Here is a 27,078-nt window from a genome sequence, read left to right as displayed (position 1 = left end):
TACAAAAGTAATATTTGGAAGGAAAAACCCTTTGATGAAATCACTCAAAGATGATGAATTTCTCTCAAGGAGTCCATTTTTTTGCCCTGAATGCCTTTTAGGATATCTCCTCTACAAACCCTTTCCCCCAAAGGTCAAAGGCCAAGGAAATGCAGAAGACTGGAGCACAAATGGAATTCAGGGAAGGGCTGCCCATACTCCCATGCTCCTTTGCTGCCACGGGTGCTCCCCACTTCTCATTTTCACATCCTTCTTTGAACCTTCTTTAGTGCCCTCTCCTTCCTTCTCAAGGGGTTCACTACTCTCTACTTGTCTCCCATTGATAGGCTCCTAGATCCAGAGCTGAAAGAGAACTCCAAATCCATCTAGTCTGACTTCCTCATTTGACAGAAAAGGAAACTGAGGCCCAAGGAGAGGAGGGGAGGGGAGTTTCATGCCCAAGGCCACACAGGTAGTAACTGTCAGAAGTGGGACTGAAACCCACTTCCTGTAATCCCAGAAGCAGGGTTTTCCCCACTGTCCCACAACGATCCTTCTCACTGAGGCAGGTAGTTTCTTTTTTTTTCCTTTTCTTTTCTTTTTTTGCTTTTTGGAGGGGGGGAAGGCAGGGCAATTGGGGTTAAGTGACTTGCCCAAGGTCACACGGCTAGTAAGTGTGTCAAGTGTCTGAGGCTGGATTTGAACTCAGGTCCTCCTGACTCCAGGGTCAGTGTTCTATTCACTGCGCCACCTAGCCGACCCCAGGTAGTTTCCTAATCTGAGTTTTATGACCTTGTTTTAAAAAAGTCTCTCGAGAAGTGTAATTCAGTATAATTGGCTTTGTATCCCTCTGTATTTTACTTGATGCCTTTAGAACCATGATTCCAAGAAGGGCTTCCCCAGACTGCCTAAGGGGTCCCAGACCCCAAAAAGGTAAAAAATCCCTGCACCAAGACATCATGGCTTGCTGGGTCAGGACTCTCGACTACATTAGCCCAAAGGAACGAATATTGAATGTTTGTATTTTTTTCACCACCTGACCTCTTCCCTACCTTGACAGTCCTCACTGAGGATTAAATGACATATCTGTAAAGCATTTAGCACCTAAGAGATGTTTAACAAATGCTTATTCACTTTTCTTTCCTTTCCCCACTTTATGCTTTCTTCCTCTCCCTAGTCCATGAGCTAGCCACAATGGCCTTCTCCCCAATGCCTGGAATGTTCTTGCTCCTCATTTTGGCCTCTCAGCTTCCCTGACCCCTATAAGGCTCAGCGGGAATCCCACCTCCTGTGCCTTCATTGTGTTGGCTCCCAGAGTAAAATGGAAACTCCTCAAGGACAGGGTCTATGTTTATGCCTTTCCTTGTATCCTTCAGACTTAGCGAAGTGCCTGGAACATAGTAAATACTTAATAAATGCTTGTAGAGTGACATCGAATTCCAGGCAGCTCAGGTTAAGAGAGAGAGTGTATCAGCCCCTATACAGAAGGCTGGCTCTCCACCCACACTTTAATCTAATCATGGGTACCCAGTGGCAGGACAGAATCAAGACGATTCAGGATAGGTACCCCCTAAGAATAATTCATAGCCTTTCTAAGAGGAAGCTTGGTATAATCACAGAAGGAAGACTGAGATGAGGTCTGAGGTTCTGGGTTCAAATTTAAGTCTTGTCACTAGTCAGGGCACCAGATTAGGTTTGTCACATAACCTCTGTATGACTCAGTTTCCAACACCGTAAAACTTGGAGTCAGGGGGCAGCTACTTGGAACAGTGACTAGAACACCGGCCCTGGAGTCAGGAGGACCTGACTTCAAATCCGGCCTCAAGACACTTAACACACACACACACACACACACACACACACACACACACACACAAACTAGCCATGAGACCTTGGGCAACTCACTTAACCCCAATTGCCCTCCCCTCCCCCCTCCAAAAAGCAAACAATTAAAAAAAAATTAAAAAATAAACAAAACCTTGGAGTCAGGACTTAGCCTCCATGGTCCTTTCTGGTTCTAAATCCTTCTCACTTCACATGCTGGGATCCTCTAACGTGGAGAACATGTCTCCTAAAAGGAGCCATGCAGATCCCCCTCAATGGAAATACAGAGTAATCAAGGAACTTTCGATCCTACCTAGACTCCTCTTCTCTCCCCTCTCTTTTACTCTCTCCAGGTCTCCTAGGGGGAGTCTCAACCCAAGAGCCAAATCTTTCTAAGAATCCTTCACCTGGATGATCACAGGTGATTAAAATTTCCTATTTTTGCTCCTCTAGAGACAACACAAAGCTATTTCCTCCCAGCATCCTTTTCACTTTCCAGAAAATGAAAGGAGGTATTAGGAGGGAGGGTAGACACAGAACTGGGGTATTCATCTGCTTTAGAGGCAGCAGCAGGTGGTGGGCACCCCACCCACTAACACAATCCCACCACTAACATCCTGCCCAAATATCCCTGGGCCTTGAGGGAACAGAAGTTGTGTGACTCAAAGGAAAGTCTCATTAACTGCCCTACCCCCCACTCCCCACAGTTCACAGAGACCTGCAATTCCTTTCTGAGAGAACTAAGCCCTCTAGCACCCCAGCTGGGAAGTCTGGGAATGTGCAGCTCTGGGGGGGGGAATCATTCAAAGTCAGGTATAAATGACAGATGAATAAGGCAGGTTTGTGTGAGGATCAGGGCACCAATGGCCTGGGGTGGGAGGAGCGAGCCATCCAAGATAGAAAAAAGGTCAGGAAAAGGGAGCCCCAGCTGGGTCTGCTCTGCAGGTTTGCCAAAGGCCTGCCTTTCACTAACAAAAAGAGACCTTTCTCTGGACAAACTAGGGGGAAAGTCCCAATGGAATCCAAGTGACCAATATTTCCAGTCACTAAAGGATTTTGGAAATCAGGCTATTCCATTGGAGAAAAATAGAGGTCAGCGTTTATATGATAATTAGTATGCCAGGAGGAGGCAGAAAGGCTACCCCTTCACTCTTCCCTCTAACATTCAGGACAGGAGACACTGGGTACATTGTTACCATGGGAAATACGCTACAACCTCCTGGCAGAGAAAGTACCAACTTGCATTGGTGGACGGAATTTTCTCAGTTAGGAAACTATAGATATCCTTCTCTCTCCCTCTCTTGACTTTGTCTCCCCTGCCTCCCTCCCTCTATCACTTAGCATTGTGCCTGGCATACAACAGTTAATAAAAGCTCATACATACACACATCAGGGCTTGATTATCTACTTTTAGTAATAGAAACTGACCTGGGGCTAAGTCTTGGGGTGGAATTACATACATACATATACATATACATACACATACATACATATGTATATATATAGCTTAGGTGGCCTTGCAGATGGACAGTCATCTGGGCTCAATAGTATAAACAGGCAGGAAAACTGTGGGCTGAACTGCATTTGAAAATGCCCCTATTCCCCAAGACAAAGACCTAACTTTTCAACAGAAATCTTCCTCCCAGGAGTGCTGAATGGTGTCAACTCTTGGAATATTACAATGTCACAAGAATCAAAGTTGTGTTTGACTCAAAGGGCAATGGAAAGACACATGTGGCAAGCTGTCTGGAGAGAAGGTGGCCAGATGGAGTGAAGAAATGAATCAAGTTAGGTGACCAAGGAGAAACAAAATGAATGCCAGGGAAGCCCAATAAGCCCTCAGTTCCTTGTCAGAGACAGAATACTGCAGGGGATTGGCCAGTTTAGCTCATGATGGCAGATTTCAAGGATTCTCATAAACTGGAGCATCTCTGAAAGAAGGAAACCAGAAGAGGCCTCAGATGGCACCTGAGAAGCATGTCATGAATGAATGGAGGAATAATTAATAGAATGAATGAATGACAAAGCATTTATTAAATGCTCCCTAAGTACACAGGAAGGAGCTGTCCTAAGTGCTACAAAGAGAAGTACAAAAAAGAGAAATATTCTCTGTCCTCAGGGAGCTTACACTGGAAGAGAGGGAGACAATACACATTCAACCAAGAGTTATTAATCTTTTTTATGTCATGGATGTGCCAGGGAGATCAACTACTCCATTCCCATACCACTATCTCCCCTTCATACTTTCATGGAGACATCCCAGGCAGACTAGTATCCTACCTCTGAGGCCAGGATTCTTTAGATGAACCAGACTGTACCTCTCTCCATTCAGAACATTACCTACCCAAAGTAGATTTACCTGGTTTCCAAACCTTAGGTCTCATTCCCTCCCCCTCCCCCAGGGCACCACAAGCAGGATGTTTTGTGCCAAGATTCCCCCTTCTCTCCTTACCATATCTTTAAAGCTTCCAAGGATGGCCGCAGTGATGATTCCCAAGAAGAGTCCCACTATATTCAAGATGGTAGCCGACCACAGCAGGTGATAGAGATGGATGATATCCTGGCAGCTGCTGACATCAATGTATTCGTAATAGCCTCCAGAGATCTCCACACGGCTGGATGGGGAAAGGAGCAGGACACACACACACACACAGACATCAGTTTCCCATGAGTACCTGAGGGCGTCCTATAGGCATGGGGATCAAATGGCCCAATGGATCAAAAGCACAGAGATGTCCTGGAAATAAAAGCATCAATCCAAGGTATAGTTCCTATCATGAGAGGCAGTGTGGTGTAGTAGATGGAGAGCTAGCATTAGAGTGAGAGAAACCCAGGTTCAAGTCCCACTTCTGACCCTTCTTCTCCCTCGGTGGTCTCATCTAGCAAATGACTTAGAAATGGAAGATGTGCTTAACCTGTCCAAAGGCCAAGGGCTGGAGTACATACTCCCTTGAGGTCCTTTCTAGCTCTTGGATCTATGAGTCTACAAACCCAATCTGTCAGGCTCTGTCTACCTAGGCAATGCCATGTTAGCTGAGAGTTAGAGCACGAAAATGAGTGATGACATTGGCAGCCCATGGTCCTCTGAATGAAAAGCAGCATGGCAGAGCAGAGAGAGACCTGGCCTGGGAGACTAGAAGACCTGCATTCGAATCCCAACTCAATTACTAGCTGGATGACATTGGGCAAGTCACTTACCCTCTCCAGGCCTCAGTTTCCTCATCTGCAAAATGAAGGGGTTAGAATCGATGATGTCTAAGGGTCCCTCTTCCAGCTCTAAGCCCATGAACCTATGAACCTAAATGCCACGTATTGAGATGAATATTGCTGATAGGTCCTACCTTAAGAAAAACTGAACTCAATAATCCAATCATGTAGGACATGCCTGCTCTGTTTACTCAAGGAACCTCATGGTTCCATTAGCTAGTGAGTTTCCCTAGCACATCCCTTATGCCCCCAGAGACCAAAATATGCTGTATGAATATTTTTTCAGTAACATATCTACTTCATAAACTGAAGGACACTTGTTTATAGGACTCAAATGAAATTCACTAAAGGATGGGCCTGAATGATGAAAGAGGTGAGGGTAGATACATGGGGAGATAGTGGAATCTGAGGGCCTGAGTTCAAATCCTGCCTCTGCTACCTACTAGTTGTATGACCTTGGACAAGTCCCTTCTGTTCCCTGTGCCTCAGTTTCCTCCTCTGTAAAATGAGGGACTAGATCTAGGCCTCTGAGATCCCTTCCAGGTCAAGTTATAGAATCCTTTATGTGACCATGGGCAGGTCACTTTTTCTCCTTAGGCCTCAGTTTCCTCCTCTGTAAAATGAGGGAGTTGAACCATATAACTACTAAGGTCCCTTCGTTTGTTTGTTTGTTTTGTCTTCACATACCCAGGGCCTAGCACAGTTCCTTGAACACAGTAGGTGGTTTAATTAATGATTAATTAATAAACTCATGAATTACTAATGGAGACTAATTAATGACTGAATATTGAGTGAATTCAATGACTCCAGTGCCTGACACTGCAATATCAGTTTCTAAACCCAGTCTTTCTTTTCTTTTTTTTTTGGAGGGGGGAAGGCAGGGCAATTGGGGTTAAGTGACTTGCCCAAGGTCACATGGCTAGTTTTTTTGTGTTAAGTGTCTGAGGCTGAATTTGAACTCAGGTCCTCTTGACTCCAGAGCCAGTGCTCTATTCACTGTGCCATCTAGCTGCTCCTCTCTTTCTTTATGTGGTGAAGTGTGCCTACTGCCTACTTACTTGAGTGTACTGACACTGGGTATTTCCAGTAACGATGACCATGTCTCCATCCCTAAGTATGGAGTACTTCCAGACCAGCCAGTACAATGGCTCGGTACTACAGGGGGCCTGAAGAGTAGGAGGAGGCGGTGGCTTCCTCTTTAGAGGAGACATGACCACCACACATACAACAATCAGAAAGCAAGGAATGGTTTCTGGAACCAAATGCCAAGTGGGATACTATAGAACAAGAAACAGTGGAGAGGTTGCTGGATTTAAAGTCACTCACTGGGGGCCTTAGTTTTACCACCTGGAAAATGAAGGAGATGGGTTAGATCAGAGTTGTCAAACACTCAGTCTGGGCCTGGGTGGCCCCAGTGCTGCCTAAAGCAGGTTAAAATGTAATTGAGCAATATTGAACAAATTAATACAATAAAACATAGATGATGTTAATTTGTGGTTTTCTAAGTTGAGATGTCACTCACTGGGATCCTTAGAAATTGGGGTTTAGTGGCTCCCATTTCCATTTGAGTTCAATACCACTGAACTGGGGCAGCTAGGGGTCACTACAGTACACAGAGCACTGGGCCTGGAGTCAGGAAGACTCATCTTCCTGAGTTCAAATGTAGCCTCAGACACTTACTAGCTGTGTGACCCTGGGCAAGTCACTTCACACTGTTTGCCTCAGTTTCCTCACCTGTGAAATGAGCTGGAGAAGGAAATGACAAACCAGTATCTTTGTCAAGAAAACCCCAAAGGGATCACGAACAGTCAGACATGACTGAAAAACAACTAAACAATCACAACCACCACTGGACCAGATGGCATGGAAGATACCTTTTTAGCTCTAGACTGATCATTCTGTATGTCAATAACATCACAGAATATTAGGGATGTGAGAAATCAGTATGGGCCAATGTAGTCCAAAAAAATCTTCCTAAAGGAAGGGGGATTTGAAATGGGCCTTATCAAGGAGTGGTAGAATTTGGAAAGGGAGAAAAGGGGACAGGAAAAATGCACTAGGGAACAACACAACATAAGGCTAGAGTTGGTTGGGGCCAGACAGTGGAAGGTATTGGATACCAGGCAGTCAAATCTGTATTTGATATCCCAGAGAGCCCCTGAAGTTTCCTGAAGAATAGAGAAATGGGACATTCCTTGCAATTAAGCATTTGCCTCCTCTGCAGATTGGTAGAGGATGGGGACTGAATCACTCCCCTCTTTACCAGAAGTAAAATCATAGGTCCTTTGGCTCAAAACTTTGATCCCAGAGGTCAGAATCTGTCCTTCTAGATGCTAGAGCATTGAAGGTCCAGAAAAGAGTTTGCCCATGACTACAGGGATGTTAGTGTTTGGGAATTCAGTTCAGAAATTATCTTAAAGCTCTGATTTTACAGGGGTGGGGTTAGAGACTAGTTCTGCAGATTTTAGTGGAAGAGGGAACCCCCAGGGGAAGAAATTCCAAGTCAGCACCTGCTCTGTAAATGCCAAAAGACAAAATGATTTGCCCAGTCATGTAATCAGTACGTGTCGGAAGTGAACCTTGCAGCCCAGGTTTGCCTGGCTTTGAGATGAATCCCTATCCGCTAATGTTGTGGGTTAGTGTTCACTAAAAGGAGTCCAGATTCAGTTTCAAATGCTTTACCAAGTGGAGGGGTTTCTTTTGTTTGTTTACATCTGGAGGGGGGTGTTGATAGTGGAATCAAAGTGACCATACAGATTTGGTGTTTTACAAAGAGAGCTTTGTTCTTGTCTGGATTGATTTGCTGATCAATTTTCTAAAAGTAAAATATTCTTTCAAAATGCCAGTTGCATCTTCTCCCTCCTCTCTGCTCCCATGGGCATCAACCTCATTCAGGCCCTTGTTGCCTAGACTCTTACAAAAACCTCCTGAAATGGTCTGTCCCCAGTCTCTCCCTTCTGTAATCCACCCCTGCCTGTACACAGCTGCTGCATTAAATGCTTCTATGCATCTGTATTCCTACTTCTGAATATTACCTTCACTGCTGGGTACACTCATGCATGGATTCATCTCTCTATGAATCCTTCATAGAGGATTCGAGGGGCATGACATTATACTATCATGGCTAGGGCACTGGACCCGAAGACAGATTAGTCTAAGATTTGAATACTGCCTCGGATACTTTTCTTACTAGTTAGGTGACTCTGGATAAGTCAATACCCTCCCTGGGTCTCAGTTTCCTCCCTTGAAAAGTAAGGTTGGTCTCAATGGCCTGGGAGGTCCCTCTGAGCTCTCGATCCAGGATCTTCCAAGCCTAGAAATTGGAGGCCTTCTTAAGTATACCAAGTACTAATGAACTGGCTGTCGACCTGCCACCCCAAATACTTGCCATGTGACCAGTCCACTAACCTGAGTAGACACAGATGACCTCACCAATCTTATTCTATTTCTTGTATGTAAGTCATAATTGGTAAACATGCTTCACCCTACTTACATCAACCATGCATTTTACTGTTGCTTTTTAATCCTCCTAAAAGTTTTCCTTTACTCAAGAGCCTTCAATGGCTCCCCAGTACCCAAGGGCATTCAAAAATTTCCCAACCTGGTTCCAACTCACGTCTCCATCTTTACTTCTCACTGCTCACCCATATGAGTTCTGCTCTGGCCAGACTGGGTTCCTCACTGGCCCCTGGCCAGATAATGTTCATTTCCAACTCAAAGCCTTTGCTCATGTTCTTTCCTTTTCCATCTACCTCTTCTAGTCCTGTTCTAAGCTAAGCTCTGTCCTCTTCAACAATACAAATTTCCCTGACCACTTCCAATACAATCTGTACCACCCATCTTGGCCCTGCATATACTGCCTCATATGTTATTAATGGTCTCATATCTGTATATCTTTTTTCAACTAGCTAATGAATTCCTGGAAGCAGAGACTTTGTGTGTGTGTCTATCTTTTTTTGTGCATCTTATGTCTGGCACATAGTAGGCACTCAATAACCCTTGGTGAATGGATGGTGTTCAGAGTAGGGTTAAAGGTTATAGGTCTTAGTAGGATTATAGGTTATAGTAGGGTTATAGGATCATAGATGTAGATCCAGAAGGGTCCTTAGATGTTAGAAAGCTCAATTCCCTCAATTTAGAGATGAGGAAGCTGAGGCAGACAGAGGATAAGTGATTTGCCCAAGGTCACACTGCTACTAAGCATCGGAGGCAAGATTCAAACTTGGGTCTTCTAGATGCCAAGTTCAGTGCCCTATCTGCCATACTACACTGCCAATAACAGATATTATATGATATTGTTATGTGTAGTAATTCCTAACATTTGCATAGCACTATCAGATTTATTTGTTTTTGTTTTTTGCTTTTTGGAGAGCAATTGGGGTTAAGTGACTTGCCCAAGGTCACATGGCTAGTTTTTGTGTTAAGTGTCTGAGTCCGGATTTGAACTCAGGTCCTCTTGACTCCAGGGCTGGTGGTCTACTCACTTGCACCCCCTAGCTGCCCCAGCACTATGAGATTTAGAAAGCACTTTACACATATTTGATTCTGACAACAATTTTGTGAGTCAGGTGCTATTATCTCCATTTTACAGCTGGAGAAACTGAGGCAGACAGAAGTTCAGCGACTTGCCCAGGGTCGCACAGTTCAGATATAAACTCAGGCCTTCCTGACTCCAAACCTAGGTGTCCATTCAGTGGGCTACCCAGCTGCTTCTTGAAGCCATCATCAGAATGAGGACCCTGGGTGTATCTCCCCCTTCTTTGCTCTCAACCTGTGTGTCTGATCTTGGGAAAACTAATCAACATCTCTCTCATTATCTAGTTTATAAAGGCCCAGAACAGGAGTGTGTTAATGAGAGTTCTTTGAGCCTTGATTGTCCTATCTGTCAAGTAAAAGGCTTGGACTAGTCCAGGGGTGGGGAACCTGCAGCCTTGAGACTACGTATGACCCTCTAGGACCCCAAGTGCAGCCCTTTGACTGAATACAAACTTCACAGAACAAATCCACTCAATAAAAGGATTTGTTCTGTATAACTTGGACTCAGTCCAAAGGCCGTACCCGAGGACCTAGAAGGCCACATGTAGCCTCCATGCTGCAGGGTCCCCATTCCTGCTGTAGACAATTTCTAGTCTGGGGTACTATGCTTCTAATGCAGAAGATGATGCCAGCTCTTTCTGAAAGGCATCATGGTATAGCAGAACACAGTGCTGACCTTAGAGTTAGGAAGTCTGGGGCTCAAAGCCTGCCTTTCAAACTTGCTAACTGTGTGTCCTTGGGCAAATTATTCAAATCCTCTCAGTTTCAGTTTCCTCATGTTTAAAATGAGAGGACTGGACTAGACAGCTTTGGAGGTCCCTTCCGGCTCTACATCCGGGAGCCTAAATATGAGTTAGACAAATGACTTCCCCTCCCTGAATCTCAGTTTTCCCCTCAGTAAAATAAGAGAGTTAGAGTCGAAGGCCTCTAAGGTGCCTCCAGCTCTATAATTCTCCTCTGATTCTGTGACATTCTGATCACATAGTCCTGTGTCCCAGTGACTTCGGTGAATTTCGGTGGGCAGAGAGCGGTGGAAATTGTTTCTGTAGCACCATACAAATGACTACCTGGTCGTTTTTCTCCCGACATTTTTCTTCTTGGCCTTCTTTCCAGGAAAAGTGCTGGGGGAGCTGGCAATTGATTAAAAATAGGTGAGGAAGACATATACGCACGCATTAGGCAAAACCACGGTCCCTCGCCCCTGGGGGCTTGTCAGCAGCTATATTTAGTCCTTGTGGTCAGGTTTGAATTTTAGCTGGCCTGAAAAAACCTTGTTACTGGACAGCGGCTGTTCCACAGAGATGTTTTCCTTCTATTATAGGATTACTGCTTCCTGACTCTTAGGCCTTGGATGGACTGCAGACTCCCCGCAGAACAGCTGGGGCTAATCTCTAAGTGACCTTGTCCTTGGAAGGGGCCTCCAAAGCTTTCCAACCAAAAGCCAGCCTCCTATCTTCATGCAAGTGAAGGGCTAGCCATTCGGCACAGACAATCTGTTAATCTCTTTATGAAAGTATTCCGAGATTGACAGTGGACAAACTTTCTGAGCTCCCTGCCCAATATGATGTTCCTACAAAGTAGAATTAAAATGGCCCTTGGTATAATGAGAAGGGTGTCAGTGGACCTGGGTTCAAATCCTACCTCCGACACTTCCTAACTACGTGACTTTGGCTAAGTATACTTTCCCTCCCTGGGTCTCACTTTCCTTCAGGTGAGGGGACTGGAGTAGAGGGCATCTGAGGGTCCTTCCTCTTTTAAATATAGACCTCAGATCTAGAAGCCTATGACTGCCCTCCTTCTCTTCTTTAGGCACCTAAAAACAATGATGCTGTCCTTTACTCAAAGCAAAGCTGATGCTACAGAAGTATCAACTGATTCAAAGGATGATAGAGTCCACATTGAGACAGGGTAGCCTGGTGAACTGGCTGCTGGACCTGGAGCCATGAAAGCCTTCCACCTTAGTGCTGCCTCAGGGACTTATGAGGTGTGTGACCATGGGCAAGTCAATTGCCCTCTCTCAGCTTCAGTTTCCTCATCTGTAAAATGGGGAGAATAATCTCCGTAACAGTTACATGGTTGTAAAACCCTTTGCAAGTAATAAAATACTCTCTCAATTGCAGGGCTTTTTTTCAATCACACCTATGATTACATTGGTCAAGAAACTCCCACTGAGGTAATTCCCTCCATCAATGAAGATGGGCACCCATTTTGCAACTTATAGTGAGGGGGCACAGAGAGGTACAATAATTTGCCCAGAGTCAAACAGGCAGCAGGTTTCAAGGGCAGGATTTAAAGCCAGGTCTTCCTGACTTGAGGCTACCACAAAACAGTGGCTCATAAAATTGAGGGTCCAGGGACTGATTTAGATGAGGAGGAGTCTAAGTGTTGGTATGTCAGGAAAAGTCACTGAGTCTTCCCTGGCCCAGGGGGAATCTCTGTCTAGACAGGGCTGTGGAAAGATCACTGAAACTAGAGGCAGCCCATTTCCTGCCTAGACCCCCAGTAGTAGGGGCTCTGGGGGGCGGAGACCACCTATGTTAGCTGGAGCTAGGGAAAAGCACTACCCACATGCCCTGAATTCAGACTGCAGAGCAGTGGCATTGAAGGTGTTGTCAGCCAGGTCTGGCCATTCCCAAGTTTGGGATTAGGACTGCAGCTGGGTACATCTGAAGATACCAAGGGTACAGAGCTGGCAACAGGCCATTAGCAAAATGCCAGGGACCAAGCTACTTTATTTTCTATCACTTTGCTATCAGTTACTTGTGTGTATATTGTAGACACTCTAGAGAATGTAAGTGCCTTGAGGGTAGGAATGATTTTGTTTCTGTCTTTGAATCCATGCCCAGCATCTGGCTTAGTGCCTTGCATATGGTAGGTGTTTAATAAATGTTGACAGAATTGAAAGCTTTGCATTCAGTTACCTACATATGTGTTATATTATGTAGTTGTAATGATCATCTGTGTTCAGTCCTCAGCACAGCATCTGGCAAACAGCAGAAGCTTAATAAATGCTTCACCTGTATTCAGCCCTCAGCACAATGCCTGGCATATAGGAAGAGCTTAATATATGCTTCACCTGTATTCAGCATAGTGCCTGGAATATAGCAGGAGCTTAATAAATGTTCATTGACTGACCATATTATATCCTAAATTATGATGCTTATGATGTATGTTTCTAGATGTTTAAGTGTACCCGATATATTTTATAGGGACTGCAAATTTCTTACTAGGAGGGGAATGTGGGGAGACTAGCAAGAGGGCATTTTCACTTTTCACTTTATTTGCTATGCTATTTGCTTGAATATCTTTTGTTTTCTTTTTTCTTTTTTTTTTTTTTAAGCAATCGGGGTTAAGTAACTTGCTCAAGGTTACACGGCCAGTTATTTCTGGGTGTGGTGCTGAGTGTCTGAGCCTGGGATTCGATCTCCAGGTCGTCCCAACACTGGAGCCGGTACTCTTACTCGCTGAGCCACCTGGCCGCCCCTAAGCAATTGGGGTTAAGTAACTTGCTCAAGGTTACATGGCCAGGTGTTTCTGGGTGGGTGCTAAGTGTCTGAGCCCGGGATTCGATCTCCAGGTCTTCTCAACACTGGAGCCGGTGCTCTTACTCGCTGTGCTACCTGGCCACCCCGAATATCTTTTGTTTTCAACTGATGAAGGGGAGAAATGAATCAGAACGTTGGGAAGATGCCATAAGGTCAAATGCATTAGCTGTCAAGAAAGCTGTGATGCTGTGACCTTCTGAACAAGAGACATAGGGACCTTTAGCAAAGCCAGGCAGAATTAGTGAGAAACAATTATATGTATATAAGAGCAGGAGGGCAAGAAAACCTGAATGAATAAAAAACAAAGAATGCTTACATATCTGGCCAAGACAGAGCAAAAGGGCTAGCTGTGGTGACTTCAGCACAAAGGAGAAAATAGATAAGAAAAATATATTGGATGGTCAGCACCTAATAACTTCACAGAAATGAAACTGATTATATTTTAACAGATAGCAAATGACTGATAACGATGTAGAAGTCATTTCTCAATCAGTCATCTGTACAGTGAGAGCACTGATCAAAATCAATATATATTGAAGGGATGATATCTAAAAAATAAAGAGGTGAGAGAGGAATATATTGGAAGAAGGAGAAAGGGAGAGATAGAATAGGATAAAATATCTCACATAAAAGAGGCAAGAGAAAGCTATTACAATGGAAGGGAAGAGCAGGGAGGTGAAAGAGAATGAGTCAACCTTATTCTCACTGTCTTTGGCTTAAGGAGGAAATAACATACACACTCAATTGGGTATCTTACCCTACAGGAAAGTAGGGGTGAGGGGATAAGAGGGGGGATGATAGAAGGGAGGGCAGATTGGGGAAGGGGGTAATCAGAAGCAAACACATTTGAAAAGGGATAGGGTCAAAGGAGAAAATAGAATAATGGGGGGCAGGATAGGATGGAGGGAATTATAGTTAGTCTTTCACCATATGACTACTATGGAAATGTTTTGCATAACTACACATGTATAACCTACAATGAATTGCCTGTCTTCCAAGTGGGGGTGGGTGAAGAGGGAAGAGAAGGGAGAGAATCTGGAACTCAAAGTTTTAAAAACAAATGTTAAAAAAATCATTGTTACATGCAACCAGGAAATAAGATATACAGGTAATGGGGTGTAGAAATCCATCTTGCCCTACAAGAAAGTAAGGGGGAAGGTGGGAAAGGGGGACATGATAGAAGGGAGGGCAGACTGGGAGAAGGGGTATTCAATATGTTTGCCATCTTGGGGTGGGGGTGGGGGAGAGATGGGGAGAAAATTTGTAACTCAAAATCTTGTGGAAATGAATGTTGAAAACTAAAAATACATAAATAAATTCTGAAAAAATCAATACATATGTAGAAGACAGAGTAAAAATGAGAAAAAATATATGATACACAATTAAAACAACTCCAACATGACCTCTTTAGACCTGTGATTATTGCTAAAATGGGATACGGATAGATGAAAAGATATCAGCATCATTACTGTTATTTCATATGAAAATTCGACTGGTGTAAATCAGTGGTCAGAACAAGAGACCCAAAAGAACCTCAAATCAACTCCAGTCAGCGGAGAGATGTGGCAGCCAAGGTAATGGTGGTTTAGAATATAAACTCATTTATAAAATTTTATGTATTTATTTTTTTATATAGGAGGTCTCTTTTTTTGCCTTTTGGAGGGTAACTGGGGTTAAGTAACTTGCCCAAGGTTACATGGCTAGTTTTTTTTGTGTTGTTCATTTATAAAATCTTATGGGAAAGGATGGAAGAAGATCATGAGCAGTATCATCTCATAAAACAAAAAAGCAGAAGCCAAGAGACCCCAACCAAGCAAAATCAACCTGGAAGGCATTTAAGGAGGAAACTGGATGACCACAAAGGGAAGAGATCTGTAAAAGAGATATTTTATCATATATGTAGATCTGTAAAATAAATATTTTTTCAAGACACTCTCTTCATCATTAAGAAGTGGAATCATCACAATTGTATTTTAACTTCATAGTCTTTTGGATGGGCCTACAGAGGAGATAGGAATAGCATCGAAGGTCTGTATGAGGTTGGCAGGTGGGATAATTATGAGTGTAGCAAGGGATCAGTTCTCACAGTATCTGAGGGAGAGGGAGATAGCAAAAGCCTGGAAAAAAATCTCAGGCTTTATTACTACTGAAAAAAAGGTAAGTGAGAGAACATAAATAATGACCAAGCTACACGCCTAGTTTCCCATCTATATAAATATTTGATGAGAATTATCTTCACACACATGGACAGCATCCTTGATGAGGGCATTAGAAGGGAAAAGGCAGGTTTCTGCAAGTGATGTTTCATAGTCTGCTACGTCTTTACCATCATGCAATGGAAGGCAGAGAAAATAGGATCCTGCTGTGTTTACTGCTTGATGGTGAAAATGTGACCTTAAAGACCTTCCAACAAAAGGGCTTCTATGCATCAAAATTATATGACATATAATGGGAAAGATATAATCACAGCTCCTCTGATCATTAATAAGGGGAGAGGCAGAAAGCAGAGAGCAATATCTTCGGCCAAGGTGTACCTCACTGCCATGGAGGGGATCTATATAACATCCAAGATAAAGGGGGATTCCCTAGAGAGGGAGGGAGGGAGGCCCTGTAGGCAGTCCCATTTGCGTAGACATGTTGAGTGCACCAAGCCCTGCATGAGACTGGAAGCACGGAAAAGAGTTGGGCCTGACAAGATACCCAAGAAAAACCAAGCGGATGAAGGCTGCCTACTTGTCCAGACTAGGATAGGCAGTTTTAGGGACAACCTAATGAGCCTCATTCTGTGTGTGTGTGTGTGTGTGTGTGTGTGTGTGTGTGTGTGTGTGTGTATGATAGGTGTACAAACACACATATTGCATATATGCACAAACCCCCAATATGGACACGAGAAGATTTAGATTGAGCCTGTATCATTTTCTTATGGAGTCCATTTACAATTTATTTTGTCCTATAACTGCCCAAGTTATGCTTCTTTGTCTCTGAACTAAGTTCAGAGTTCAGTTGGCCTATAATGGTTTAAATTTTAAAACATATCCACCCTTGCCTTCAGGAATTCTGCTAACCTTGGGAAATGTGTGTGAACAGAAAGGAAGTTGGGGCCTGTTATCTTTACGCCACCAAGCTATCCTTCAAGGATATCTGGTTTACTATCCAGAAGTCCGAGCTACTATCTCATACTTGGACTCAAACAAACAGCACGTCTTAGTCTCATGAGAACAGAAGGGGGGTCTTTGTTAGCCCCCATTACCAAATTTCCGACCAATCATGTTGTTCCCTGTGCTTCAGCTCTTGAACCAATCATACTGCCACTGCTCTTCTGTTCTTTGTTCTGTACTCCCCAAAACCTATAGAAGGGGAACTGGCCCTTTGTTTTGGGTCTTTGGCATTAATGGAGGCAATACATTGACCCATTTATTGACTGGTAACATTCCCTTGCTAATAGATATTATCTTGTGTGGAGATCTGCCTCACTTTACTCTTTTGTTGAAATTGAATCATGAAAGTATTTTTGTGAGTATGTATGTGTATATATACACACAAATACATCTTGGAGTAGACACTGAAAATGAACAAAAAAGTGTACCCACAATTTAACAGGAAGAAGAAGAGATCTCATAGGATTACCTTTGGGACACTTCTTAATTTACAGTGCTCCAAACTTCTCTCAGAAACAAAGGCCCATCTTTTGAATGCCCATTTCTTTCACGTTGTAGTATGGCTGTGGGACATGAAACTTTACTATCTTAAAACTGAAAATGGGCATTTCCCCAAAGGCAATGAAATCCCAAGGCATACAGTGAGTATTAGATTATAACAGATGAGGAACTGGGATGAAATGGAAGAAACAAAGTTATTAAAGAAATATTTGAGTGAAAAAGAAGATGGGCTTATCATACTAACTGATGGATGCTGGTATGTTCCATTTTTGTCAAGAAAGGCTCCCAGAACACTGGGAGTATCCCACATGGACTCAAGGGAGGAGAGGGACAAGAATCTCCCAGTCTCTGCTGGAATGGATGAGTGGAGGTCTGCTTTGCTGGAGGGAATACCCACATTAGGGAGATCATGGGTCTAACTCAAGTATTTGAGAAATCACATAGCAGATTTCTAGCCAAAGCTCAGCTATATTCAGAAAGGGCAGGGAGCATATAAGTAATAGAAAGCCCAAGAATACCTCAATCTCATCTCTAAACTAGTGGAAGAAACAGTTTTGAAGAAAGCAGAGGCACTGACTAGTAAGTCTCTCCCTGAAGGCTGAAGTCGGGGAGGGGCTAACGAACAATAACACAGAACAGACAAAGTTCAAGGTCTGGATGAGAACTGTCCACGGAATGGGGCAAAAGTTGACCCCAAGATCCCAGAACTCCCCGAATAAATGCAAGAAGAATCCTGGAGATTAAATATTAGCAAGATTAAGAACAGAGATTAAACTATACCATTTTCAAGGTCCAAACATGGCTTTTGCTACAACAATTTGCAGCCCACACTCTTTTTCTTTCCTCTATATCTCCTTTTCAGATTCAGTTTAGGCATCACCTTTTATAGAAAGACTTTTCTGATCCTCACTCCACTCCCCAAATGCTCATTCCCTTCCTCCCAACCCATCTGGTATTGAATTACTTGTATATTTATTAACTTTCGATTTATTCTAAATATATTTTTCTATGTATTGTGTCTCCTCCCTTAGAATGTAAACTCCAAAAGAGTAGGGAGTGTTTCATCTTTTGTCTTTATATTGACAGCACCCAGGACAGTGGTGGCAAATAGTGTGGGCTTAATAAATACTTGTTGATTACGAGATGCCCCATACACAATTGACACCATTTGAGCAAACACAGACTGACGTGTTCTAGCTATGTGTTCTAATCTATATCCTCACCTTGACTGCAAATCATCGGGCCCAAATTTGAGGCTGAATTTAGTCTTGATGTAAGGAAAAGCTTTCTAATAATTTAAGGTGTCCCAAAGTGGAGTGGGCTGACCCAATAGGTGGTGGGCGCTCTCTATGGCAGTCTGCAAGCAGTGACTGCTTGTCCAGAATGTTTCACTGGAGATTCGTGCCATGGGTAGGTTGGGTTAGACAGCCTCTGTAAGTCCCTTCTAATTCTTCCATTTAGTGACTCTATACCTGGCATGTGATTGGTGCTGATGAGCTTAATAAATGCTCAGGGACGAATTGATAGTGTGACCACATCCTCTAGGTCTTTGATAGCTGCCCCCACCACAGTGCCCAGCCATTTCTCCCCTTCCAGGGACAAGCCCTTCCCACCCCCTTCCCAGCTGTGCCCCACATTCACTACTTACTTGCCACAGTTGTAGAGATCACAGCAGAAGCAGGTGTTGCCCCTAATCCTGGATTTGCAATAGCCTTGGTTTCCTCGGAGACAATTCACCTGAAGGGGAGGAGGGGGTAGTTTAGGCAAGGAAGTGGGGAGGAATGGAGGCTGGGACCAGAATGAGTGTTAATGAAGATGGAGGCCATTAGTAAGGATTTCTTGCAAGCAAACAACCCAGAGATGAAAAGTGTGGGGCTGGTCATGGAGTTAGATGTCTATGTCTGGAGCTGGAAGAGGCTGGTTGCTGGATGGTTGAGTTTATGTCCATTCTCAAACTTGGAGCAAGGATTTAATTAGCAAGGAAAATGGGAACTGCAAGGCCTGGCACCTTTCCTGAGATGCCTGAACAGCAACCCATGCGCCCCTCTCCCACCCTACCCCCCGCCCATGCTTGGAGAGAAGGAGAGAAAGGAGAGGCTCTGAGAAAGTAACCTTCACAAGGGAGAACAGGAAGGCAAGAGCGGAATAAGGAAGACAAGGGAGGTCCAGGGAACCCAAGCAACCCTGCCATGCCATGCCACCAGGACCTTCAGTATACTTTATTCTGCCAGCATGCGGATGCTGTCTTTCATGAACCAAGATGGCGCCACTGGCCCACCATCCCAAGGCAATGCCCTTGAAGTTGGGTTTCCAGGGCTAGGAAATGCCTTGGCCCTGAGCCATGCATTCTCTCACCTCATCCCTCTTGTGGCCAGGGTCACATACCTGGGAAGTAACTGACTGGGGCCAGGGGCATAGCCTGGCTCTGGAACACAGTGAAGCTATGCGGGCCACATGGGGACAGAAAGCCTGGCCTTGGCTCCTTATCCCACTGACAGCTAGCTGCAGATCCTCCCCAAAAGACCAGCTCTAGTCCTGTGGGAAGGAAGGGGTTGGGGGGATTTGGGGAGCGGGGAGGATGGCATCTCTGGAGAGTCACCTACTCTTACCTCCTCAGCCTCCTTCTGGGATGTCTTGGAGTAGTAGTGACAGCGGTTTGCATAAAGAGGTTTGAGATCCTGGGAAAAGCAGCATAAAGGCAAATATGTTGGATGTTTGGGAAGCAAACAAAGGAGCTTTGTTTAGCAATAAGGATGACGTACACACATACACACCACTGAGAGGGACAGGAAGAGAACCAAATGAGAAGGAAGCAACATCCCTGACACTTGGGGGGACACCAGAAACCCAAATCAACTATCTCCCACCCAGGGTGTCCCCAAGGCCCACTGAATGTGACCTGACAACTTGAATTTTGCCCCTTCTCTTGGCTGATTTTTTATTAGATAGAATAACATTTGAGAGTCATCTCAGGGGTACAAAGCACCTAGCAAACCTTAAAGCACCATGGAAATGTTAACCATTTTTCTTTATGAAGTTTGTTCTAAAGTCACTGGGAGCTAGGTGTACAGCAAGCCTACCAGGCACAGCTGGCCTTCCTAGGGGATCTGAGGACCCTCAATCTAGAGCTGGCAGGGACTTGAGAGACCATCTAATAGAATTCATTTCCTCCTCTGGATTCGATGGCCTCAAGGCCCCTGAAAGAAGGCCCCTCCGTGAGTAGGGAGATGGTGGGAGTCATCCAGAGGTCAATTTTGGCTACAGAAGAGTGGAAGTGAGTGGGTGGGTGGGCCTAGATTTGTGAAGAGAGGACAATGCAGAGCTGAAATGGCTAATCATCGATCAGGCTAAGGTTGGAGAAGGAGAAACATAAAGTCAGAGCAGGGGTAATGGCCTAGTGAGGCCATTGGTGAGTGATGGAAGGATTAAAAATGTTGATGTTGGGGGAGGCTAGGTAATGCAGTGAAAAGAACACTGGCCCTGGAGTCAGGAGGACCTGAGTTCATATCTGGCCTCAGACACTTAACACTTAGTAGCCGTGTGGCTTTGGGCAAGTCGCTTAACCCCAAATGCCCTGCCTTTTCTCTTCCAAAAAGCAAAAAAAAATGTTGATGTTGGTGAATAGGCTTGGGAGTGGTTATGTTATGTTGTTGTTTGTCTTTCCTTCTCAAAGAGGACCACAACACCAGGAAGGTGATGCCATGACTTGCAAGGAAATTGAATTTAAGTGAGGGAGGGTTGTGCAAAGTCACCAGCCTCACTTTCTCCTCCAGAGTCATCAGAGTCCAGTGGCCAGATAGAGATCAGGATGACTGGAGATGGCCCCCAGTGAAGCAATAGGGAGAGAGGGAACAGTAGGAAGTTAGAGTCAGTTAGGGAGAAGTGGAACCCTTATGGGTAAGGGCCATATTTAGTGTGTGACTCAATGTGTGGATGAAATGGACTGAAGCAGTGGCTCATGGGACTTAATGAAATGGGAGGGAAGGGAATCTCAGTGAGTAGTTATAGAAATATTCAAATCCCCTAGCATAAGGGCAGGAGCTGGGGAGAAGAGGAGGAGGAGGAGCAAGGTGCTGTACTCCTTGACAAAGGAGGAAGAATGACCACTATAGCTACCATAATTTTGACTGAAATGAGAATTTTGACTTGAGTGAACTTCAAAGGATGAAAGTTTGCTGAGTGAAGGAGGTAAAGAGGGCAAGTTTGAAAGGAAGGATGGAGCACAAGGGGTCTTGAGTGTGAAAGGGGCTGTGTGCTGGAGTCAATTCAAACTGGCTCTCAAGAGCTGATTGTTAAATTTTCGCTGTGAGCATTTATACCTTAGAAATTGATAAGTGGGGGGCAGCCAGGTAGCACAGCGAGTAAGAGCACCGGTTCCAGTGTTGAGAAGACCTGGAGATCGAATCCCGGGCTCAGACACTCAGCACCACACCCAGAAATAACTGGCCGTGTAACCTTGAGCAAGTTACTTAACCCCAATTGCTTAGGGGTGGCCAGGTGGCTCAGCGAGTAAGAGCACCAGCTCCAGTGTCGGGATGACCTGGATCAAATCTGGGCTCGAATACTTAGCACCACACCCAGAAATAACTGGCCGTGTAACCTTGAGCAAGTTACTTAACCCTGATTGCTTAAAAAAAAAAATTGCTAAGTGCTACAAATTAGGGCCTGATTTATTGTTTTGTTTATTGTCTAGACTTAATAAAGTGACAGTGAAAATGCTAATAATGCAAATTAAACTTCAAAGTGTACCACACACAATTTTTTTTGGGAAAAAACCAGTTGTTAAACATTTCCCAGCATACCCCAAGGTGTGAAAGAAGGTATAGCTAGGGAGTGGCTAGGTGGCGCAGTGAATAGAGCACCGGCCCTGGAGTCAAGAGAACCTGAGTTCAAATCCAGCCTCAGATGCATGACACTAACTAGCTATGTGACCTTGGGAAAGTCACTTATCCCCAGTTGCCTTAAAAAAAAGTATAGCCAGCACTAGAGAAGAAAGTCAGGGATTCAGTGTCATCAGAACACAGCCAGGTCTTGGTGAAGGCTAAGAATTGAAATGAGTGTGAGAGGAAGAGGTTCAAGGTGAAGGGCAGCAGTTTAAGGTGAAGGGCAGTTTACTCACTATGGAGAGCAAAGGGAAAGGGTGGGCAGGGTTGTATTAGGACACAGATGGGGACAGGATAAAGGGGAAAGGAATGAGAGAACATGGAGAGGGGGAAGGGTACAGTTTTTTCTTCACTGGATAGTGATGAATTATTACAAGAATAGGGAAACAGGAGAAACTATAGGGGAAATAAATGGGTGGAAGACGGAGAGAGAAGCTAGTTCACACACATTCCAGAAAACGTTGTAGAGAGAGCTTCAGATCAAGTTAGTTTTTGAAAACCACAAAAACACCTTTTGATTGCTAGTAAAAATGACTACTTTGGTTTGGTTTGGCGTTCAGTTTGCTCTGGGTTTTGGTCTCTGGGGTAGTCTAGAAAGGTGTTAGGGGTTTTTACAGGCAATTGTTCTGCTGGTGGGGAGGGACACCTGGGCCTGAATATCATCCTCAACCTCCCCAGAGGAAAAAAAAAGGCAGCCAGCTGTGACTTCCCCTTCTTGCCTCTGGCCTGGCGACAATGTGACAGAATTCAAGGGGAGAAATGCCCCCAATAGCCTGGATACTAATTGAACCCACCTGTCTTAGGCCTCTTGCCAAGGCCAACACCTGCCTTTACTTAACGCTTAGCTGCGCTCCAGTGTCCTAAGGGTGTGCTCTCTCTGAGAAATCGGGCCCTGTCTTTCCAATGGGTACCCTAAGCCCCTTGGCCTAGCACAGTGCACACTGCAAGCACTCAGTACGCATCTGTCTAATATACTCACAATGTGCCGGGCTGCAAACACTCCATCCACAATAGCACAGCAGAAAGCAGCAATCACACCAAAACTGATGAAGACAATGGAGGCCACCAACTGCAAGGGAGCAGGAAGAAAAGAAGAGGACAGACAAAAGAGACAGGGTATTTGTTAACTAATCACTGCAGTATCTGGAGAATGAGAACTCCCTCTGAACTGTGAAACGTAATTCCAGTCTTAAGAAGGCACAATTAAAAAAACAATACAAAGGCAAGGACAGAGCTCAGGGTAAAAGGAGGACTTATTTCTATCTTTGACTTAGTACTGGGACGTCTGGATGACAGGGTATGAACAATTTGATGACTTCTGTGGTCCAATGCCAAATTGTTTTCCACAATGGCTAGATAAATTCACAAATCCGCAAATAATGCACGAGTGTGCCTGTTTTCTTGTTACCTCTCCAATATTTATCATTTTTTACTTTGCCAATCTGACAGGTGCAAGATGAACCTTGAGATTCTTTTTTCTCACCATAACCTTCTAGCATTCCATCTTTTTCTGTGTCTTATAACCCCTAAACCTGTACTTCATTCTCTCTGTGACCTCTAATGTCTCCACCACCCCTCGGTTCTTTCCCAGGCCATCACCCCTGCATAAGCTACACTCTTCTGCCTTCCCTATCTCTATCATTTGATGTATCAGTTCAACTCTACACTATCCTCTACACTCACTCTCTTTTCCCCTTGTCCTAGGTACATACAATCATGCTTTGCCAAGCCCCAGATTGCTAGGTGGCGCTGTAGTGCACACAGTGCCAGGCCTGGAGTCAGGAAGACCTGAGTTCAAACCCAGCCTCAGTCACTAACTGGTTGTGTGACCTCACTTAAACCTATTTGCCTCAATTTCCTCATCTATTATTGTTGTTGGAAAACCACTCCAGTATCTTTGCCAAGAAAAGCCCAAAAGGGGTCATGAAGAGCTGGCCATGACTGAACAACAACAGTCTTGGATTACTGCTATCATCCTTTTCCTTTAGTCCTGTTCACGTGCAGCTGGATGGATCTGTAGACAGTCACAACACCCTGGTGACTGGGTCCACTACAGATTTAAGTTATCTAATCTTAACTGGACTTTCACTGCAACAAGACAATTCTTCTCTATTTCCCTACTTGATTTGCTCTCTCACTCACCCCAGTGGCTATTCCAAACTCTGTCATCCCTCCTCTCTCCCCATCCTCTCGGCTCAAGACCTTTCCTCATATTTTACTGAGCCATTCAGGGAGAGCTCCCCCTTCCTACGTCCTCCTCATCTCCTATCACCCAGAAGTCTTCCCCTACCATCTCCTTTTTTATTCCTCTCTCATGAAAAGGCAGACCTTCTCCTTGCCAAGGCAATCTCCTTTGCATGCATCCTTGAGCCTATCTAATCAAATCCCATCTTATCCACTAGACTACTCCTTCTATCATTCCCACTATCTCTCCAATGTTCAATCTCTCTCTACCTACTTGCTCCTTTCTTGCTGCCTAAAAAAATACCCCCATCCTTACAAAGCCCTTACTCTGATGCTACTGTCTTGCTGTCATCCTATATCTCTTCTTCCCTTCTTAACTAAACTTGAGCAAGCTGTCTACACTCAGTGCTCAATTTCTCCTTTCACTCTCTTCTAATCTGTCTTTTTTTGGGGGGGGGTCCATCTCCCATCGTTCTCATGTGAATCCAGCCGCTGGACCCAGATGGCTCTGGAGGAGAAAGTGAGGCTGATGACTGCACAGCCCTCCCTCACTTAAATCCAATTCACTCGTATGTCTTGGAATCATCTCCCTGATATCATGGTCCTCTTTGAGAACGAAGGACAAAACAACAATCTGTCTTTTGACATCATCATTTGAAGAAAATTGCTCTTTCCAAAGTCATCAATGATCTCTAAAATGCCAACTCTAAAGGTCTTTTCTTAGTCCTTATCTTTTTTTGACCACTCCCCAAAGGGATACTCTTTCTTCTTTAGGTTTTGTGACCCTGCTCTCCCTGTTTCTCATTCTAGCTTTCTGATTGTTCCTTCTCAGCTGCCTTTGCTGGTTATATAATCCACATCACATCCCCTAACTGCAGGTATTTCCAAGGCTGTTTTGGGCCTTCTCATTTCCTTCTATACTATGTCACCTGGTGATCTCATCAGTTCCCATGGCTCCAATGATCATCTCTACTGAGATGATTTCAGATCTATACATCCAACCATGACCTCTCTGCTGATCTCCAGGCCTGTATCAATGACTGCCTTTTGGATATACTGAATGCGATGCATCATAGGTATACTAAACTCAACAAGTCTAAAACAGAGATATTATCTTTATCTCCAACCTTCTCCTCTTCTAGACTTCACTATTACTGGTAGAAGATGGCAGTCAGTATCACTGTAGTGGGCCCAGCAATTCACTCTCTCCTCCTTGCTCCCCCCAATGTCCAATCTGCCGCATCTCTTGGATATGCCCCCTTCTCTCCTCTGACACTGCCACCATTCAATAACACTGGTTCCCCATTATCTCCAGGATCAAATGTAAAATCCTGTTTGGCATCAGCATTATTATTCTTTCCAGCCACACTCCATCGCCCCTCTCTGTGTCTTTTCACTGGCTGTATCCCATGCCTGGAATCTTCTCTCTCCTTACCTCTATCTCCCAGTTTCTGTGGCTTTCTTCAGGTGCCAGCTGAAATCCCACCTTCTGTAAGAGGCCTTTCCTGCTATACTGCACTTCTCACACTCTACCCCCACCCCCCACTTTCCTCTGGTACTTCTCATTTATACTGCATATCTCTTGGCTGTACATAGTTGTTTGCATGTTGTCTCCTCTTTAGAATGTATTCTCCTTGAAGGCAGAGACTGTATTTTTGCCTTTCTTTGTATCCTGGTTCTCAGCACAGTGCCAGGCACATGGTAAGCACTTAGTAAATGTTTGTTGACTGATTGCTTCCTACCTTTAATTTCCATTTCACTTATGAATTGGAGCAATCTTTCATATGGTTGTTGATAGTTTGCATTTCCTCTTTGGAAAACTGCCTGTTTATATCCTTTGACTTTTTACCTACTTTTGTTCTTATATATTCACATTAATTCCTTACATATCTTGGATATCAGACTCTTCTCAGAGGTATTTGCCATGAACTCTTAGTTTCTTTCAAGGCTCGGTTCATGTGCCATCTCCTCTGGAAAGCCTCTTCTTATATACCTAGTCTTTAGTACTGTCTCCCTCCTCAAACGATTTATATTTAGTTTTCTGCCAAGGGGGATGGTAGTCCCCTAACAGAACATAAAGATCTTGCAGGCAGAGACTTTGACGAGCCTGTTTAGTCTTTCCATCCCCAGAGCTTTAAAAAGTACAGTCCATAAAGTAAGTACTTTATTTAATACATCTTTTTTAAACTGAATATATAACCAGTTACTCTTGGCCAAATACCCCGGAGAACTTTCACTTCCTCAGCGCATCTTTACCTAACTAGTACCTCAAACCTTTGGGTTAGAAACTTCTGTGCCCCATGCATTTGCTAATCAGGGTCAAACAATACTGTTAGAGACCCCAGCCTTTTCTATAAAACACTTGGCCCTCATTCAGACGGCTTCAGGAGCCAGAACCCAGGTGTGCCTGGAGGAATGACAAGAGCATGGTAACCTCAGCACCAAGCCAAGTGGGCTGTGTCTTGGTGGATCATCAAGCTCCCATCTCCTCCTGCAGAGGCTGGCAGATAATCTCACCTAAGATCTAGACCCCTCTGCTGGCTGGATCACCTACCAATGTATCTTACCCCTCTGGACATCTCATTATAGAATCACAGAGTTGTAGATCAGAAGGGACCAGAAGGCACCACCTAGTCCAACCCATAGCCCAAAATAATGATGATGATAGCTGGTATTTATATAATGCTTTAAGGTTTGCACAACACTTTATATATGTTAACTCATTTGATCCTTACAGCATCCTTGTGAAGTAGGTGCTATCATTATCCCCATTTTACCAATGAGGAAACTAACGAAGTCAGAGGTTAACTGACCTATTCAGAGTCACACAGCTACTGAGTGTCTGATGCTGGATTTGAACTCAGGTCTTTCTTATTCCAGGCTCAGAATTCTACCACTTGGCCACCCATCTGCCCCATGCTACAGTGTTGTTATGTATCAAGCCTGGAGTTCACTAAAATCTTCAGATAGTTTTCACATCAGCTATAGTCTAGCCAGAATTTCACCATCTTGCACTTGTGAAATTAATTTTTCGAATCCAAATGGAAATTGATTTTTTGAATCCATTTCTTCTCCACAAATTTGTCCCAATGTTCTAGCTTGCCAAGAACTTTTTGAATCCTAACTCTATCATCCAATGTGAAGTCTACTATTCCAAGCTTCATGTCATCTACAGACATAAGAAGTATGCTATCTATGCAAGTTGTTTGAAAAAGAGTAAAAAACACACACTAGGAGAAGCACTCACATACTCCCATCTAA

The 27,078-nt window shown here is 44.2% G+C and overlaps 1 protein-coding gene across 3 annotated transcripts in view; it reads right to left on the bottom strand.

Moving 5' to 3' along the window:
• Positions 1 to 27,078, bottom strand: part of TMEM255A (transmembrane protein 255A) — a 90,343-nt gene that overhangs the window by 24,650 nt on the left and 38,615 nt on the right. For 2 of the 3 annotated variants that reach the window (XM_069102162.1, XM_069102164.1), the window contains exons 4-8: positions 22,613 to 22,702; positions 19,360 to 19,428; positions 18,399 to 18,487; positions 10,614 to 10,676; positions 4,256 to 4,418 (exon numbers count right to left, since the gene is read on the bottom strand). In XM_069102162.1, coding sequence (XP_068958263.1) covers positions 4,256 to 4,418; positions 10,614 to 10,676; positions 18,399 to 18,487; positions 19,360 to 19,428; positions 22,613 to 22,702 — 474 coding nt within the window. The remainder of the gene's footprint in view (positions 1 to 4,255; positions 4,419 to 10,613; positions 10,677 to 18,398; positions 18,488 to 19,359; positions 19,429 to 22,612; positions 22,703 to 27,078) is intronic. The other variant, XM_069102163.1, reaches the window with a different exon arrangement.

This window comes from Petaurus breviceps, unplaced genomic scaffold, assembly GCF_028583685.1.
Source record: "Petaurus breviceps papuanus isolate PSGF00001 unplaced genomic scaffold, PetGlider_PUasm1.0 532, whole genome shotgun sequence".
NCBI classification, from domain to species: Eukaryota; Metazoa; Chordata; class Mammalia; order Diprotodontia; family Petauridae; genus Petaurus; species Petaurus breviceps.
The sequence above is the reverse complement of the archived record's forward strand: the minus strand, read 5'-3'. Positions and strand labels throughout refer to the sequence as shown.